The sequence below is a fragment of the Aegilops tauschii genome, chromosome 5 (assembly GCF_002575655.3).
Source record: "Aegilops tauschii subsp. strangulata cultivar AL8/78 chromosome 5, Aet v6.0, whole genome shotgun sequence".
In the NCBI taxonomy this organism is placed as follows: Eukaryota; Viridiplantae; Streptophyta; class Magnoliopsida; order Poales; family Poaceae; genus Aegilops; species Aegilops tauschii.
Window position 1 is genome coordinate 61784665 of NC_053039.3, and position 20063 is coordinate 61804727.

General features: G+C 48.6%; 1 protein-coding gene across 1 annotated transcript; it reads left to right on the forward strand.

The window, feature by feature from the left end:
- Nucleotides 1-4564: 4564 nt before the first annotated feature.
- On the forward strand, nucleotides 4565-10389 carry LOC109756414 (cysteine-rich receptor-like protein kinase 26). Its single transcript, XM_020315254.3, has one exon. The coding sequence runs from the start codon at nucleotides 7011-7013 to the stop codon at nucleotides 9216-9218; it is 2208 nt and encodes a 735-aa protein (XP_020170843.1). The 5' UTR covers nucleotides 4565-7010; the 3' UTR covers nucleotides 9219-10389.
- Nucleotides 10390-20063: the final 9674 nt, after the last annotated feature.

The following is a 20063-nucleotide window of genomic DNA, read 5'->3' on the forward strand; positions in this document are numbered from 1 at the left end:
CCATTGGAAATACTCCCTTTGTGAAATTTTATAGGACCTTTTAGGCCACTATGAAAGGTCCTATAAAAGTTTACATAGAGAGTATTAAACAAACCTCGAGCCATAGCTCCTATAATTTTAGGGCTCACTCGGTTTAGCAAACTTCCAAATCAAATAAACAAGAAATATGAAGGATTTCTAAGCCCTATCTATTTCAATCCTTAGGATTTTTTCATGAGGTATCACCCAATGCTAAGAATTCTTAGGAAATTTTCATGTAGAAGGAGCCGGGATAGTTTTTCTCCCATTGCAATGCACGGACATATTTGCTAGTGCATATAAACAACGGGAAATAGAAAGGAAAAAGGGATGACAAATTGAAGGAAAGTGAGGCATATGCAAACCTGGTCACGTGAGCCGGCCGTGTCGTGCCAGCCCGAAGGCCTGGCCATGGGGATCGACCCGACACAACACGGCTGCAAGCCGACCCGCTTTGGCTTTGTGGCCGTTTCAGTCTTAAAAAATGAAGAAAAACTACAGAGAATCCAAAACATCAAGAAAACATACAGGGCAATCTAATCCTTAAAAAAATTATAAGTAGCATAGAACAAAGTTTAGTTACAAGCCGGGCTGTGCTGGCCCGCAATTAAAAGGGCCATGCCCTGCCCGGCCTTAAGGCCTTGTTCCTTAGCCCTTTTAATCGTGTGCCATGCCGGGCCAAAATTCCGTGCGCGCGGGCCGGCCGCGCGGCAAGGCCCATATGTCCAGGTTTGGGCATCCCTGTACGGTGTAGCTTCCTCCAGCCGCGTCCCGTCCCGTTCGCCGCCCCGCCATCGCTGCAAGCCTGCAGCCCGAGTACGGTGCCCAACCATGTGACGGGAGGTAGGAAGACGACGACGCCATTACGCGCCGCCCTCGACCGGAAAGAGGGCCGGGGACGCGAATTCGCTCAGAGCGGCAATGGCGACGGCGGTAAGAGCGTTCTCGTCCGCCGGCGGCCGCCCCCGTGGGCCCTGCCGTCCGCGGCGTTTCTATTGGGCAGGGCGCTTAGCGGGGCGTCGGGCTCGAGTTCGTCTTCTACTTCTCCTTCCTCCTTCCTATCCCCCTTCCCCCCACTCCTCCGAATTTCCGATTCGCTGATCTCATCTCCCGCCTCTTGATTTCTGCCTGCAGGAGAGGCAGCTGCTGCGGAGGAGCGACCAGGGACGACTTGCCGCGCCCCGGACTCCGCCGTGGAGCTCCAGGAGCTGAGGCGGGAGCGCGCGCGGCGCTTCACCGTGCTGCCGCTGGACCTCACCGACGAGAGCATCATAGAGGTAATGGACGAAAATCTCTCCTGCCTTTGTACCCCAAGTTTTTACAAGCTGATGCAGTGACACACTACCGGGGAATGTTTTGTTGCTTCGATGGCAGGCCACAGCGGCCGCAATTGGAGTGACCCACGGATCTCTCGACTTACTGATCAATGCCAGACAACATCCTTTCGATCCCAAATGTTATACAACCAGGTCTGTCCTTCACAATTTTTCCATCTGTTCTTCACATTGGAGCACTGCTTTCCAGTTTGCATTCGGTGGGTTATGGGATTATTATGGCTTATAGCATATGAAGTCATCAAGGTAGAGATTACTGCCATCCTTTCTGCTCCCAGTTGTGTCAGCATTCCTCTAGTCCCTGGGGTGTGCTTACTCCAATGTCTGAAAGTATCTTGTATTGTACTCCGACGACTGAATTGATATCTTTTTTGTTAGCACCTGCGTCTATTTCTGAAGATTGGAGCAACCTTGGAAACAGGGAAGGGTTGCTCGTTGGTTGCAGATATGAGCGCTAGGGTTGGCTCGATAGACATTGGTTTGGAAGGCTGGCATTCGTACAGAGCTTCTAAAACTGCACCGAATCAATGTATGCGATCAGTAAGATGCATGTTCCATCCAGATTTTACCAGCCCGTTGTTCATACTAATCTTGTTATCATGATAGTTTCCCCCATCCAACGTTTGGTGTATTATATCCAAAACAAACTAGTCATCACACTATTATGTACCCATGGGATTCAGTGAGATTCCGGTGAAATTCACTGAATTTCAGTAATTTCAGTAGGCACTGAAATATTATGTTTCAGCAAAAATATTTCAGCAATTTCAGTACAACACAGGAGTTCAAATATTTTTCAAAATAGTTTTCAAAATTTTAATTAAATTCAAGTGAATATTTCAGTCATTTGGCTGAAATGAAAACTGAAATCACTGAAATTCACTGAATTTCGGTGATTTCGGTTGTTGCTGAAATTTTTCTGAAACTGAAATTGAAAACCATGTATGCACCTTTCTTTCTTAGATTTTAAAAGTGCACGGATTGGTCATGTTTTGCAGTGACAAAGACTGCATCAGTCGAGTTGGGCAAGAGGGACAACATCGCCTGCATTTTGCTACATCCAGGAACAGTTGACACCGACCTCTCACGGCCATTCCAATGAAATGTTGCCAAGGATAAGATCTTAAGGGAGCTCTTTACACAGAAGCTACCGTCCATCACTGACAATGCCAGAAGACCGACAACGGGAAGTTCTTCGCTTGGGATGGTCAAGAAATCCCATGGTGACCACTGTTTTTGGTCAGTGACTGTCGCCCCTTCTATTTTTTTTGTGTCTTCTTTTTACCACTCTTATTTCTTATTTGGAACCGCTTGTGCCTTTTTAGCTTTGAATTAAAAAGCTTTACTCACTCCAGTTAGATATCTGATTTGAAAACCATGACTCTGTGGGCAACTGGGCATATCTTCACTATGGCCTCAGGTGAGGTACGACAATATTTGCACACGTCCGCGGAATATTCGACCTCGGCGTGGCGTAGCACATGGCAAGGGCGAAGATCTGGTCGGCACCCACACCAAGGGTGCCATTGTAGAAGCTTCCATTTTCGGCGGTTGCCGTGGTGATGGTCTGCAGGAGGCGGTAAAGGTTCTTGTGGTACTGGCTTCCGTTGCTGTAGTTGTCAGCAGTGGAGCACGAGATCAGGGATTGGTGGACATTGTCCACAAGTGCGCCGATGACGAATAGGAGTAGCAGAAGGTGAAGCATGGAGTTTGAACCATGGCCGGCCAGTGGTGACTTTTAAGGCCGGCCAGCCGTGACTTTTTTTAAGGCCGGCCAGTGGTGACTTTTTTTTAAGGCCGGCTAGTGGTGACTTGGTCGACAGGATAACGTAACACATCCCTTGGCAAGGCTAATTATATGATACGTTGGGAGTAACTAGGACTTTGGCACTAGCTCAGCAAATTTTTTTTGAGGGAAATACGAGCTCAGCATTTGGTAGATTCTATTACCACAAGACAAAGACTCGTAGCTATCTCCCACTGAGGTCCAACGGTGACCGAGTCTCCGTTGATTTTTCTCTTGATTGCTACCAGAATTACTTTTTTTGTCACTATCAAAATTCAAAGTTGATTGCCTGTAGTGGATTATTCGTAGCATGAGCCATATGGACACATGTGTCATTCAAGGCACGGCCAAATTTTCACAAGTCTTGCAAAACTAGTAATTACACATCTCTATCAAAATGCATAGCATTTCCCGATAAGTGAAATAATAATTTATTATAGATCAGCGGAGATTTCCTTTTCATCAGTATGTAGCAAAAACTGAATCATTTGTTTGCCTCATTGCAAGAAAAAAAACCCTGTACAGGAGAAGACATTGTACCATAAAAAACCCTTTAAAGGATCAGCTGATCGATCAGCCAGGAGCAAAGGTGAGTTCAACCTGTACCTTTTCTTAACAGGCAAGAGCTCTGCTTTTCAATTGATATGTAGTACTCTCTCTGTTCATAAATATAAGATATTTTGAATATTTTAATATGAACTACATACAGACTAAAATGGGTGAACAAACACGCCAAAACGTGTCTATATACATTCCATTTAGAAAAATATTAAAACATCTCATATTTGTGAACTGAGGGAGTAGGAGAGAGCATAGGCCTACGGCCAAACCGAAAAGAACAAAAAACTACGACACATGTCAAACCAAGTTATAAGTCTTAAGTGCTTATTACTTTGGGATGGAGCTGAGTTTTCAAAAAATTCACGAATGTAGTGCATACTATACTAGTACAATGCAAAGTCAGTTGGGTAATGACATTTTAGTATCTGCATGCCATTGCTGATCATGTACAATTAGTGGCCTAAAACATATTATATTAGTTTACAGAAGGAGTATCTGAGAGCCAGTAAAATTCGGTTTAGTCGACCCAACTTATCTATGAGCTGGAGTGGTGGTTTTTGCCTTGCCCGAGTTGTGGCTTCGAGGCGGACTATTCTTGTAAAGCATCTCCAAGGCTGACCCGTAAATCTTCCGCAATTGTTTGGACCGCCGAATCCATATAACGCGGGCCTGTATCGGTTCGCGGATGGTCCGGTGGCGATTTCTTTTGCGAACAAAGACAAAAGTGAAGGAACTTTGCGGGAATCCGGACACGTGAAACATAGGAATCAGACACCCCAGGCCCACCCAAAACCCTCCCCGGACCCCGCGACTCCATCCTTCTTTTGCCGTCGCCACCGCTCCACCACTCCGGCCACCACGCCACACCCCTGCCAGAAATCCGCGTCTCCGTCACCTCCAACGCTCCAGCAGGCCTCCATCCCGCTTCTCCTCCGTCTTCGTTCAACCCCTGTCTTCTGACCGCCCCTCCAGGTACCATCCGCTACTGCTATTCTCACCATGCCCAACAACTGTTCGATGAATCGCCGGAGCTGAAAACACTTGTCCCTTCTTTCTAGCAATGGATTCCGATTTGGAGTACATATACGAGAAGTAAGTCGTCCGACGGCGATGATGCAGGAGGTCCTTGAAGACGCGGAGCGTACGGAGGAGCATATTCTCAATTTCAAGGGCTCGATAAAGAGTCATCGAGTGCTCAACCGCAACAAGGCGCGCGACCATTTGACACTAATGGCCGACTACTTTGCCCCCGATGCACTATTCGCTGACCATTTTCGCCGGTGTTTTCGGATGCGCAAGACTGTCTTCGATCATTTGTACCATGGCGTCCCGTCCTACGATGACTACTTCATCCTAAAGAAGGACGCCGTGGGAACGATTGGCTCCTCTTTTTACTAGAAGTGCACGGCCGCACTCTGGATGCTTGCATATGGCACGGTCGCCGATTTGTGGGACGAGTACCTACGGATGTCTGAGAGCACATGCGGAGATACCATGGTCAGGTTTGCAACTACCGTGGTCAAGGTGTTCGGACCTCAGTACCCGAGAGAACTAACTGTGGCAGACACAGAGAGGCTCCTGACAATCTCAGAAGCAAGAGGGTGGCCAGGTTTGCTTGGATCTCTTGACTGCATGCATTGAAAATGGAAGAACTGCTCGAAGGCTTTACAAGGGCAATATCAGGGTCATGTTAAGAAGCCCACCATCATTCTTGAAGCAGTTGCATCACATGATCTTTGGATTTGACACGCTTTTTTTGGCATGTCCGGGTCTCACAATGACATGAATGTGCTGCAACGATCACCGTTGTTTGCAAGGCTGACTGAAGGAAAAGCTCCTCCTTGCCACTATACTGTCAATGAACATGAGTAAAACATGGGCTACTATCTGGTTAACGACATCTAACCTCCAATGAACATGAGTAAAACATGGGCTACTATCTGGTTAACCACATCTAACCTCCATGGGCTACCTTTGTCAGCACCATCTCAAACCCAGTTGGCCAGGAAAATCCTCACTTTGCCTAAAGACAAGAAGCAACTAGAAAGGATGCCGAGAGGGCATTTGGAGTTCTGCATGCCCGTTTTACAGTTGTTCGTGGACCTGCAAAATAATGAGATCCAGAAATCTTGTGGGAGGTGATGGCATGTTGTGTGATCATGCACAACATGATCGTCGAGGATGAGAGTGATGATGCTGCTGCGGCTCTGGAATTTGAGTACATGGTTGATCTTATCCAACTTTCGGACCAGAATCCGGCCACATCTAAGGAGTTTATTCAGATGCATCAACAAATTCGGCTTCGACCAACTCACAAGCAGCTGAAGGAAGATCTGACTGAGGATCAGTGGGCGGTGAAAGGGAACAACAATGTTGGGATGTAATATTTGAACTTTTTAAAATATAAACTAGTGATGCATGCGGCTATTTGAACTTCTGTACCATTTACATGCGGCTATTTGATCGTGCGGACTGGGAAAAAATTAAGAAAGGCCGGATGTATGTGGCTACGGCTGGATGACGTCCTCCCGCATCCGTGTCCGCGGACTGGTCCCCCCTGTCCGTGGATGAATAGAGGAGAAAATTTACGGGTTGTCATTGGAGATGCCTTAAATATTCTTTCTTTGTTCTATAAAGCTATGGTACGCAATTTGCATACTCTTGAAAAAAAATGCAACAAAGCGCTTTTCTAGCCTCTGCATCATATGATAAAAACGTATCCATAGTTCATTACAAAGTCTTAGGGCTTCTTTGATTTGCATGATGTTTAAAATGCGGGTATATGATTTTTTTTAGAAAGTAGATGTCATTTCCTAAGGAATCGAAACAATTTCCTAAACCCCTAAAAAAGAAAAAAGAAAAACATTTCTTACAGGAACTGTAACCATAGAAACAAGCAATACAAGTTGCTTGGCTTGTAGCACAGGAAAACGCATGAATTAATCTTCCCGAGGAGTTAGGTGCAGGCCTAAGAATTTTCTAATCGTTAGGCCTGCATCATTTGGCTACAAAATTTCTTTGAAATTTCTAGGAGTACAAAACAGAGTCTTTGACAAAACGAAAAAGGCCAAAGGGTAAAGGCCAAAGGGTGTCAGCAGGACATACTTAGCTTGATGACCAAGTCCAACTTTGTATTCAGTTCCGAAATAATGTAGAATACCAGGAGCTCGTGGAATACTGAAAGCAATGCACACGGAGTTGGGTTCACACTCTGTGTGTATATAGTATTACAACTTCACTACTTACCCAAGGTGTCTCCTCCTGTGATTGTGTCTCTCGACTCACCAAAGTCACCACCGCTCTGCCCGGCCATGGCTTCACCTCCATGGGTTCGCCTTGTGCTGCTACTCCTAGCCGCCGTCCCCGCATGCCATGGCCGCCCACTTTTTGATGACGACGTCAACAAAATCATGACCACCCAGCCCCTGCCGCCATCCGTGATCTCCTGCTCAACTGCTGGCAACTACAGTGATGGAAGCCAGTACCACGTGAATCTCGATCGGCTCTTGTCGGCCATCCCCATGGCCGCCGCCAAGGATGGCGGCTTCTTCAACAGCAAATTCGGCATGGAGGGCGAAGAGGTCTTCGGCCTCTTCATGTGCTATGCCGGCGACACCGACTCTCAGTGCCAGGACTGCCTCACCCGTGCACCTGCGGGTGTCATGAAGCTGTGCCCGCACAGCCGGACTGTTCGCGCTGTCTACAACGCCTGCACCCTTCGGTACTCTGATGAGTCCTTCTTCTCCGTCGCCGACCTCATAGACATAGCCGATCTCTCCGATGCTCCAAACATGGAAATGGAACGATCCTCTTACCGTACTCAGTACGGCGGAGGCGGAGACAGTTATGCAGCTTGGTACCAGGGAGTCGTACCACTCGTAGGCTACGTTGTGGACACGGCCGGCATGAGCCGCATGAGGTCCGAGCTTATTCGCCGGCTCATGGGGAAGGCGGGCCAAGCGGCTGAGAGGATCGCCTCAGGCACACAACGGTTCACTGACACACAATGGGTGTGGGCGGTGGCGCAGTGTACGAGGGACTTGCCGGCAAGCGAATGCACACGCTGTCTCTCCTACTATACTGATCAGCTGCCGCGGTTGTTCCCGAACAACAGTGGCGGCGCCATCAAGGGGTACAGCTGCTACTTGGGGTACGCCATCCTTGCGGACAAGCCGTCTACTGTGCGGCTTAACAGGTACCGGTACAGCGAGAACTATGAGAGGGACATGGCGGCCCAGAAGTTGGAGCGCGAGAAGGCGATGGCGGATGAGGAGTCGAGGCACAGAAAAAAGCGACGGAAGATAGCTATCATTGTCAGCCTTATTGCCATCGCCGTGGCGCTCGTGATCTGCCTGATCGGCCTGTTGATTCGGTTCATGTGGTACCGGTGGCGAGGCTGGGTGGCAGCAGGCAGGGTTGCCATGAGATCATACATGGAAAAACCGCCGAAAGAGGCGGCCTACTTCCATGGCAAAAGCATACGCCAAGATGAGCTCGAGCAAGGGGCTGGGCCAAGACGATTCAGGTACGACGAGCTCGCGGCTGCCACCAACGGCTTCTCTGGCAGGAACAAGCTGGGAGAAGGAGGCTTTGGATCTGTTTACCGGGGGTTCCTCCACGACATGAACCTTCACATCGCCGTGAAGAAAGTGTCCAAGAGCTCTCGTCAGGGCTGGAAGGAGTTTGTATCCGAGGTGAGGATCATTAGCCGGCTCCGGCACCGGAACCTCGTGCCGCTTGTTGGATGGTTCTATGGCGGCGATGATGATGGCCTTCTGCTCGTGTATGAGCTGATGCCCAATGGCAGCCTTGACGCACACCTGTACAACCCGGAACAGCTGCTGCCATGGGCAGTCAGGTACGAGGTTGCGCTCGGGGTCGGCTCCGCGCTGATGTACCTGCACCAGGATACGGAGCAGCGCGTCGTGCACAGGGACGTCAAGCCGAGCAACATCATGCTGGACGCGTCCTTCAATGCCAAGCTCGGTGACTTTGGGCTCGCAAGGCTAGTTTGCGATGGTCGGAGCTCATTCACGACGGGTGCAGCCGGGACTCTCGGGTACATGGATCCGAAGTGTGTGTTCGTGGGTACGGCCAGTGTGGAGTCCGATGTGTACAGCTTCGGTGTCGTCCTAGTCGAGATGGCTTGTGGTCGGACCCCGGCGGTGGCCGATGGCGGAGCAGTCGTCCACCTGTTGCAGTGGGTATGGGAGTCCTACGGCAGAGGGGCCATCCTGGAGGCAGCTGACGCCCGGCTGGACGGCAAGTTGGACGAGAAAGAGATGGAGCGTGTCATGGTGGTCGGGCTCTGGTGCGGGCACCCAGACCCCGGCCTGAGACCGTCCATCAGGCAGGCTGTCAGCGTGCTGCGTTTGGAGGCGCCGCTGCCGAGCCTCCCAGCGGAGATGCCGGTCCCAACATACATGATGCAGCCAGCGGCTGATGAATCTATTGGTTCTTCGGTGGTCAGTGGCGGGGATGCCAGCACAACTCGTTCGGCTCGAGGCAAAGTCGAGTAGATTTTTTTTTCCGAGACAATGCAAAGTCGAGTAGATGACTACTACATCCCCGATCTGGGCCTTTAACTAGGATCGTTTCAGAAATTTCCAAATATTATTGAAAATCACTCTGTATGTATTGTATATTTGTATCCTTTTCAAAAAAATACATTGCATATTTGTATAGTGTATGCTTGGACCGATCCGTGCTCTAACAAAATTTGAGCTACTTCAAAATAATGCATGCATCTGCATGTAGTATCTCCCACCAATTGACAGTGTTGACACGGTTGCTTTTCCATGATTCAAATGAAATCCGATCCGTTGGGTGTGCATGTATGATTTTTAAGCTTGATTTCTTGCTAGAGTATTTTTTTACGGCAACTGGCAGGAGCTCTGCCGATGCATTATAGATTCTCTGACTAGAAAGTTTGTACAGGCGCCGAGACATGTGCGCTTGGGTCAGCCGTTGCTCCGCCGCTGCAGGTCTATCTCTCCTTCCTTCTGTTGCTAAAAAAAAACAAAACAAAAAAAAAAAACTCTCCTTCCTTCTCTTCCTCCAGCCTTTGTACTGGGAGTGAGCTCTCTTTTCGATTATTCATGAATCTTCTTCATGCTTGATCGAGAATTCAAGACGCAGCTGGGAGATCATTTCATCTCTGGGATGCCCTGAATTTGAGGATGCAGCAACTTGCATCGATGGGATGGTTCTGCTGCTGCATTGGCATGGCCGGCTGAGACCGCCCGTCGATGCTACGCTCATTTGAGGCACCACTGTCGGAGAAGATGCTGCCGGGCGGCAGCCATCGGCTCTTCGGTCTGCCAACTTTCCTGAAGTCCAAGCCACTCCTTCTCCCTGTCTGCCTTGGTCTGAATTTTCTGAAAAGGACACGGGCGACTATTCATGAATTGAAAGACCGCCTTCTACTTTGTCACGCCTGCAGGTAGCCGCATCTGAACCTGCAGCGGACACCGAGTGCACGAATCAAGTTGGGCCTTAGCCTACGAGTCTTCTGGGCCGGAGCCCGTGTAACGTGTGTTAGCCCATGTAAGTTGGGCCTTAGCCTACGAGTCTTCTGGGCCGGAGCCCGTGTAACGTGTGTTAGCCCATGTTGGGTGTGTGGGTGATGTGGATACTTAAGCCAGCGATGCCACTGTTAGGGTTCATGTTGAATAAGAAAGTGAATTGATCTCCTCCCTTGTTGCTTCCTTCACTTGGCTCTACTTCATGAAATCTCATAGCGAGGTTCTCCCTATATACAAACGTTTTGCTGCCATGGTTCACACCCAGTTTGCCACGCCCATTCGTACTTTTCGTGCTGACTCCGCTGGAGAGTATATCTCTCAGCTGTTGCGTGGTTTTCTCGCGGAACAGGGTACTCTTGCCCAGTTCTCATGTCCTGGTGCTCATGCTCAGAATGGCGTTGCTGAACGAAAGCATCGTCATTTGCTTGAGACGGCTTGTGCGCTGATGATTGCTGCTTCCCTTCCACCCCATTTTTGGGCTGAGGCTGTTTCCGCATCCACCTATCTCATCAACATTCAGCCATCGACTGCTCTGCAGGGTGGTATCCCTATGGAGTGTCTATCTGGTCGCTCTCCTGACTACTCAGCTCTTCGTATGTTTGGCTGTGTGTGCTACGTCCTTCTCGCCCCGCGCGAACGCACTAAACTGACTGCTCAGTCGGTTGAGTGTGTTTTCCTTAGCTACAGTGACGAGCACAAGGGCTATTGTTGTTGGGACCCTGTTGGTTGTCGCTTGCGCATCTCGCGTGATGTGACCTTTGACGAGTCTCGTTCTTACTACCCACATCCTTCTTCCTCGAGCTTCTCTTGTTGGGAATCGTAGCATAATTTAAAATTTTCCTACGCTCACCAAGATGCATCTATGGAGTCTACTAGCAACGAGGGGAAAGGAGTGGATCTACATACCCTTGTAGATCGCGAGCGGAAGCGTTCCAATGAACGTGGATGACGGAGTCGTACTTGCCGTGATCCAAATCACCGATGACCGAGTGCCGAACGGACGGCACCTCCGCGTTCAACACACGTACGGTGCAGCGACGTCTCCTCCTTCTTGATCCAGCAAGGGGGAAGGAGAGGTTGATGGAGATCCAACAGCATGACGGCGTGGTGGTGGATGTAGCGGGTCTCCGGCAGGGCTTCGCCGAGCTTCTGCGAGAGAGAGAGAGGTGTTGCAGGGGAGGAGGGAGGCGCCCAAGGCTTAGATGTTGCTGCCCTCCCTTCCCCCCACTATATATAGGGCCAAGGGAGAGGGGGGGGCGCAGCCTTGCCCCTTCCTTCAAGGAAGGGTGCGGCCAGGGGGGAGTCCTTCCCCCCCAAGGCACCTCGGAGGTGCCTTCCCCCTTTAGGACTCTCCCTTCTTTCTTATCTCTTGCGCATGGGCCTCTTGGGGCTGGTGCCCTTGGCCCATATAGGCCAAGGCGCACCCCTTACAGCCCATGTGGCCCCCCGGGGCTGGTGGACCCCCTTGGTGGACCCCGGACCCCTTTCGGCACTCCCGGTACAATACCGATAAAGCGCGAAACTTTTCCGGCGACCAAAATAAGACTTCCCATATATAAATCTTTACCTCCGGACCATTCCGGAACCTCTCGTGACATCCGGGATCTCATCCGGGACTCCGAACAACTTTCGGGTTTCCGCATACATATATCTCTACAACCCTAGCGTCACCGGACCTTAAGTGTGTAGACCCTACGGGTTCGGGAGACATGCAGACATGACCGAGACGCCTCTCCGGTCAATAACCAACAGCGGGATCTGGATACCCATGTTGGCTCCCACATGTTCCACGATGATATCATCGGATGAACCACGGTGTCGAGGATTCAATCAATCCGTATGCAATTCCCTTTGTCAATCGGTATGTTACTTGCCCGAGATTCGATCGTCGGTATCCCAATACCTTGTTCAATCTCGTTACCGGCAAGTCTCTTTACTCGTACCGCAATGCATGATCCCGTGACCAATGCCTTGGTCACATTGAGCTCATTATGATGATGCATTACCGAGTGGGCCCAGAGATACCTCTCCGTTTACACGAAGTGACAAATCCCAGTCTCGATCCGTGCCAACCCAACAGACACTTTCGGAGATACCCGTAATGCACCTTTATAGTCACCCAGTTATGTTGTGACGTTTGGCACACCCAAAGCACTCCTACGGTATCCGGGAGTTGCACGATCTCATGGTCTAAGGAAAAAAATACTTGACATTGGAAAAGCTCTAGCAAACGAAACTACACGATCTTTTATGCTATGCTTAAGTTGGGTCTTGTCCATCACATCATTCTCCTAATGATGTGATCCCGTTATCAGTGACATCCTATGTCCATAGTCAGGAAACCATGACTATCTGTTGATCAACGAGCTAGTCAACTAGAGGCTTACTAGGGACAGGTTGTGGTCTATGTATTCACACATGTATTACGATTTCCGGACAATACAATTATAGCATGAATAATAGACTATTATCATGAACACAGAAATATAATAATAACCATTTATTATTGCCTCTAGGGCATATTTCCAACAGTCTCCCACTTGCACTAGAGTCAATAATCTAGTTACATTGTGATGAATCGAACACCCATTGCGTCCTGGTGTTGATCATGTTTTGCCCTAGGGAGAGGTTTAGTCAACGGATCTGCTACATTCAGGTCCGTGTGTACTTTACAAATATCTATGTCTCCATTTTGAACACTTTCACGAATGGAGTTGAAGCGACGCTTGATATGCCTGGTCTTCCTGTGAAACCTGGGCTCCTTCGCAAGGGCAATAGCTCCAGTGTTGTCACATAAGAGAGTCATTGGGCCCGACGCATTGGGAATCACCCCTAGGTCGGTAATGAACTCCTTCATCCAGACTGCTTCCTGTGCTGCCTCCGAGGCTGCCATGTATTCCGCTTCACATGTAGATCCCGCCACGACGCTTTGCTTGCAACTGCACCAGCTTACTGCTCCTCTATTCAAAATATACACGTATCCGGTCTGTGACTTCGAGTCATCCGGATCTGTGTCGAAGCTAGCGTCGACGTAACCCTTTACGACGAGCTCTTCGTCACCTCCATAAACGAGAAACATATCCTTAGTCCTCTTCAGGTACTTCAGGATATTCTTGACCGCTGTCCAGTGTTCCTTGCCGGGATTACTTTGGTACCTTCCTACCAAACTTACGGCAAGGTTTACATCAGGTCTGGTACACAGCATGGCATACATAATAGACCCTATGGCCGAGGCATAGGGGATGACACTCATCTCTTCTATATCTTCTGCCGTGGTCGGGCATTGAGCCGTGCTCAATTGCACACCTTGCAATACAGGCAAGAACCCCTTCTTGGACTGATCCATACTGAACTTCTTCAATATCTTGTCAAGGTATGTACTCTGTGAAAGACCAATGAGGCGTCTTGATCTATCTCTATAGATCTTGATGCCTAATATATAAGCAGCTTCTCCAAGGTCCTTCATTGAAAAACACTTATTCAAATAGGCCTTTATACTTTCCAAGAATTCTATATCATTTCCCACCAATAATATGTCATCCACATATAATATGAGAAATGCTACAGAGCTCCCACTCACTTTCTTGTAAATACAGGCTTCTCCATAAGTCTGTGTAAACCCAAACACTTTGATCATCTCATCAAAGCGAATGTTCCAACTCTGAGATGCTTGCACCAGCCCATAGATTGAGCGCTGGAGCTTGCACACTTTGTTAGCATTCTTAGGATCGACAAAACCTTCCGGCTGCATCATATACAACTCTTCCTTAAGGAAGCCATTAAGGAATGCCGTTTTGACGTCCATCTGCCATATCTCATAATCATAGTATGCGGCAATTGCTAACATGATTCGGACAGACTTCAGCTTCGCTACGGGTGAGAAAGTCTCATCGTAGTCAACCCCTTGAACTTGTCGATAACCCTTAGCGACAAGTCGAGCTTTGTAGATGGTCACATTACCATCTGCGTCCGTCTTCTTCTTAAAGATCCATTTGTTTTCTATGGCTCGCCGCTCATCGGGCAAGTCAGTCAAAGTCCATACTTTGTTTTCATACATGGATTCTATCTCGGATTTCATGGCTTCTAGCCATTTGTCGGAATCCGGGCCCGCCATCGCTTCTTCATAGTTCGAAGGTTGACCGTTGTCTAACAACATGATTTCCAGGACAGGGTTGCCGTACCACTCTGGTGCGGAACGTGTCCTTGTGGACCTACGAAGTTCAGTGGCAACTTGATCCGAAGCTTCATGATCATCATCATTAACTTCCTCCCCCGTCGGTGTAGGCACCACAGGAACATTTTCCCGCGCTGCGCTATTTTCCGACTCGGAAGGGGTGACTATCACCTCATCAAGTTCCACTTTCCTCCCACTCAATTCTTTCGAGAGAAACTCCTTCTCTAGAAAGGACCCGTTCTTGGCAACGAAGATCTTGCCTTCGGATCTGAGGTAGAAGGTGTACCCAATAGTTTCCTTAGGGTATCCTATGAAGACGCATTTTTCCGATTTGGGTTCGAGCTTTTCAGGTTGAAGTTTCTTGACATAAGCATCGCATCCCCAAACTTTTAGAAACGACAGCTTAGGTTTCTTCCCAAACCATAATTCATACGGTGTCGTCTCAACGGATTTAGACGGTGCCCTATTTAAAGTGAATGCGGCAGTCTCTAAAGCATAACCCCAAAATGAGAGCGGTAAATCGGTAAGAGACATCATAGATCGCACCATATCCAATAGAGTGCGATTACGACGTTCGGACACACCATTTCTCTGAGGTGTTCTAGGCGGCGTGAGTTGTGAAACTATTCCACATTTCCTTAAGTGTGTACCAAATTCGTGACTTAAATATTCTCCACCACGATCTGATCGTAAGAATTTTATTTTCCTGTCACGTTGATTCTCAACCTCACTCTGAAATTCCTTGAACTTTTCAAAGGTTTCAGACTTGTGTTTTATTAGGTAGACATACCCATATCTACTTAAATCATCAGTGAGAGTGAGAACATAACGATATCCTCCGCGAGCCTCAACACTCATTGGACCACACACATCGATATGTATGATTTCCAATAAGTTGGTTGCTCGCTCCATTGTTCCGGAGAACGGAGTCTTGGTCATCTTACCCATGAGGCATGGTTCGCACGTGTCAAATGATTCGTAATCAAGAGACTCCAAAAGTCCATCTCCATGGAGCTTCTTCATGCGCTTGACACCAATGTGACCAAGGCGGCAGTGCCACAAGTATGTGGGACTATCGTTATCAACTTTACATCTTTTGGTATTCACACTATGAACATGTGTAACATCACGTTCGAGATTTATCAAAAATAAACCATTGACCAGCGGGGCATGACCATAAAACATATCTCTCAAATAAATAGAACAACCATTATTCTCAGATTTAAATGAGTAGCCATCTCGAATTAAACGAGATCCAGATACAATGTTCATGCTCAAAGCTGGCACTAAATAACAATTATTGAGGTTTAAAACTAATCCCGTGGGTAGATGCAGAGGTAGCGTGCCGACGGCGATCACATCGACCTTGGAACCATTCCCGACGCGCATCGTCACCTCGTCCTTTGCCAGTCTCCGTTTATTCCGTAGTTCCTTGGGTGTTGCCGGCCTTCTTCTTGTCCGCTAAATATTTGGGGCAGTTCCGCTTCCAGTGACCACTTCCCTTGCAGTAAAAGCACTCAGTCTCGGGCTTGGGTCCATTCTTTGACTTCTTCCCGGTAACTGGCTTACCGGGCGCGGCAACTCCCTTGCCGTCCTTCTTGAAGTTCTTCTTACCCTTGCCCTTCTTGAACTTAGTGGTTTTATTCACCATCAACACTTGATGTTCTTTTCTGATCTCCCCTTCCGCTGATTTTAGCATTGAATATACCTCGGGAATGGTCTTTTCCATCCCCTGCATATTGTAGTTCATCACAAAGCTCTTGTAGCTTGGTGGAAGCGACTGGAGGATTCTGTCAATGACCGCGTCATCCGGGAGATTAACTCCCAGCTGAGACAAGCGGTTGTGCAACCCAGACATTCTGAGTATGTGCTCACTAACAGAACTGTTCTCCTCCATTTTACAGCTGAAGAACTTGTCGGAGACATCATATCTCTCGACCCGGGCATGAGCTTGAAAAACCAGTTTCAGCTCCTCGAACATCTCGTATGCTCCATGTTTCTCAAAACGCTTTTGGAGACCCGGTTCTAAGCTGTAAAGCATGCCGCACTGAACGAGGGAGTAATCATCAGTACGCTGCTGCCAAGCGTTCATAACGTCTTGGTTCTCAGGGATTGGTGCTTCACCTAGCGGTGCTTCTAAGACATAATCTTTCTTGGCAACTATGAGGATGAGCCTCAGGTTCCGGACCCAGTCCGTATAGTTGCTGCCATCATCTTTCAGCTTGGTTTTCTCTAGGAACGCGTTGAAATTGAGGACAATGTGGGCCATTTGATCTACAATACATAGTGTAAAGATTTTAGACTAAGTTCATGATAATTAAGTTCATATAATCAAATTATTTAATGAACTCCCACTCAGATAGACATCCCTCTCGTCATCTAAGTGAAACATGATCCGAGTTCAACTAGGCCGTGTCCGATCATCACGTGAGACGGACTAGTCAAGATCGGTGAACATCTCCATGTTGATCGTATCTTCTATACGACTCATGCTCGACCTTTCGGTCCTCCGTGTTCCGAGGCCATGTCTGTACATGCTAGGCTCGTCAAGTCAACCTAAGTGTATTGCGTGTGTTCCGAGGCCATGTCTGTACATGCTAGGCTCGTCAACACCCGTTGTATGCGAACGTAAGAATCTATCACACCCGATCATCACGTGGTGCTTCGAAACGACGAACCTTCGCAACGGTGCACAGTTAGGGTGAACACTTTCTTGAAATTATTATAAGGGATCATCCTACTTGCTACCGTCGTTCTAAGCAAATAAGATGCAAAAACATGATAAACATCACATGCAATCAAATAGTGACATGATATGGCCAATATCATCATGCTCCTTTGATCTCCATCTTCGGGGCACCATGATCATCTTCGTCACCGGCATGACACCATGATCTCCATCATCATGATCTCCATCATTGTGTCTTCATGAAGTTGTCACGCCAACGATTACTTCTACTTCTATGGCTAACCGTTCAGCAACAAAGTAAAGTAAATTACATGGCGTTTATTCAATGACACGCAGGTCATGCAAAATAATAAAGACAACTCCTATGGCTCCTGCCGGTTGTGATACTCATCGACATGCAAGTCGTGATTCCTATTACAAGAATATGATCAATCTCATACATCACATATATCATTCATCACATCTTCTGGCCATATCATATCACATATATCACTTGCTGCAAAAACAAGTTAGACGTCCTCTAATTGTTGTTGCAAGTTTTTACGTGGTTTGTAGGTTTCTAGCAAGAACGATTTCTTCCCTACGTATGACCACAACGTGATTTGCCAATTTCTATTTACCCTTCATAAGGACCCTTTTCATCGAATCCGTTCCGACTAAAGTAGGAGAGACAGACACCCGCTAGCCACCTTATGCAACTAGTGCATGTCAGTCGGTGGAACCTGTCTCACGTAAGCGTACGTGTAAGGTCGGTCCGGGCCGCTTCATCCTACAATGCCGCCGAAACAAGAAACGACTAGTAGCGGCAAGAAGAATTGGCAACATCAACGCCCACAACTTCTTTGTGTTCTACTCGTGCATAGTAACTACGCATAGGCCTGGCTCATGATGCCACTGTTGGGAATCGTAGCATAATTTAAAATTTTCCTACGCTCACCAAGATGCATCTATGGAGTCTACTAGCAACGAGGGGAAAGGAGTGAATCTACATACCCTTGTAGATCGCGAGCGGAAGCGTTCCAATGAACGTGGATGACGGAGTCGTACTTGCCGTGATCCAAATCACCGATGACCGAGTGCCGAACGGACGGCACCTCCGCGTTCAACACACGTACGGTGCAGCGACGTCTCCTCCTTCTTGATCCAGCAAGGGGGAAGGAGAGGTTGATGGAGATCCAACAGCATGACGGCGTGGTGGTGGATGTAGCGGGTCTCCGGCAGGGCTTCGCCGAGCTTCTGCGAGAGAGAGAGAGGTGTTGCAGGGGAGGAGGGAGGCGCCCAAGGCTTAGATGTTGCTGCCCTCCCTTCCCCCCACTATATATAGGGCCAAGGGAGAGGGGGGGGCGCAGCCTTGCCCCTTCCTTCAAGGAAGGGTGCGGCCAGGGGGGAGTCCTTCCCCCCCAAGGCACCTCGGAGGTGCCTTCCCCCTTTAGGACTCTCCCTTCTTTCTTATCTCTTGCGCATGGGCCTCTTGGGGCTGGTGCCCTTGGCCCATATAGGCCAAGGCGCACCCCTTACAGCCCATGTGGCCCCCCGGGGCTGGTGGACCCCCTTGGTGGACCCCGGACCCCTTTCGGCACTCCCGGTACAATACCGATAAAGCGCGAAACTTTTCCGGCGACCAAAATAAGACTTCCCATATATAAATCTTTACCTCCGGACCATTCCGGAACCTCTCGTGACATCCGGGATCTCATCCGGGACTCCGAACAACTTTCGGGTTTCCGCATACATATATCTCTACAACCCTAGCGTCACCGGACCTTAAGTGTGTAGACCCTACGGGTTCGGGAGACATGCAGACATGACCGAGACGCCTCTCCGGTCAATAACCAACAGCGGGATCTGGATACCCATGTTGGCTCCCACATGTTCCACGATGATATCATCGGATGAACCACGGTGTCGAGGATTCAATCAATCCGTATGCAATTCCCTTTGTCAATCGGTATGTTACTTGCCCGAGATTCGATCGTCGGTATCCCAATACCTTGTTCAATCTCGTTACCGGCAAGTCTCTTTACTCGTACCGCAATGCATGATCCCGTGACCAATGCCTTGGTCACATTGAGCTCATTATGATGATGCATTACCGAGTGGGCCCAGAGATACCTCTCCGTTTACACGAAGTGACAAATCCCAGTCTCGATCCGTGCCAACCCAACAGACACTTTCGGAGATACCCGTAATGCACCTTTATAGTCACCCAGTTACGTTGTGACGTTTGGCACACCCAAAGCACTCCTACGGTATCCGGGAGTTGCACGATCTCATGGTCTAAGGAAAAAAATACTTGACATTGGAAAAGCTCTAGCAAACGAAACTACACGATCTTTTATGCTATGCTTAAGTTGGGTCTTGTCCATCACATCATTCTCCTAATGATGTGATCCCGTTATCAGTGACATCCTATGTCCATAGTCAGGAAACCATGACTATCTGTTGATCAACGAGCTAGTCAACTAGAGGCTTACTAGGGACAGGTTGTGGTCTATGTATTCACACATGTATTACGATTTCCGGACAATACAATTATAGCATGAATAATAGACTATTATCATGAACACAGAAATATAATAATAACCATTTATTATTGCCTCTAGGGCATATTTCCAACATCTCTGTGGCCGATATTTCTTTTCTTCTCCTTCCCGATACACCCCGCTATGTGCCTCATGTTTCACCTCTTCCTCCTACACCTCTCACTCATTCTCATTTACCACCGACACCGCCTTCTCCCTCCTCCTCCTCCACCTCTACACCATCATCTCCAGTCCGTCGCCCTCTTTCACCGTTTCCTCTCCACTATACTCGCTGCCCTCGTACTGAGGATGCTTCCCCTGACGTGCCTGACGCGCCTTCCACCTCTCGTGAACCTCCGTTCACGCCTCCCCCGGTTCACAACCTTCGTGCTCGGCCTCGCCCTCCACCTGATTGCTACTCTCCTGATCGGTACGGTCTCACTGTCCTTGTTGAG

Excerpts from the sequence above, each read along its gene's own strand:
- LOC109756414 (XM_020315254.3), top strand. The coding sequence starts at position 7,011 with ATGGCTTCACCTCCATGGGTTCGCCTTGTGCTGCTACTCCTAGCCGCC.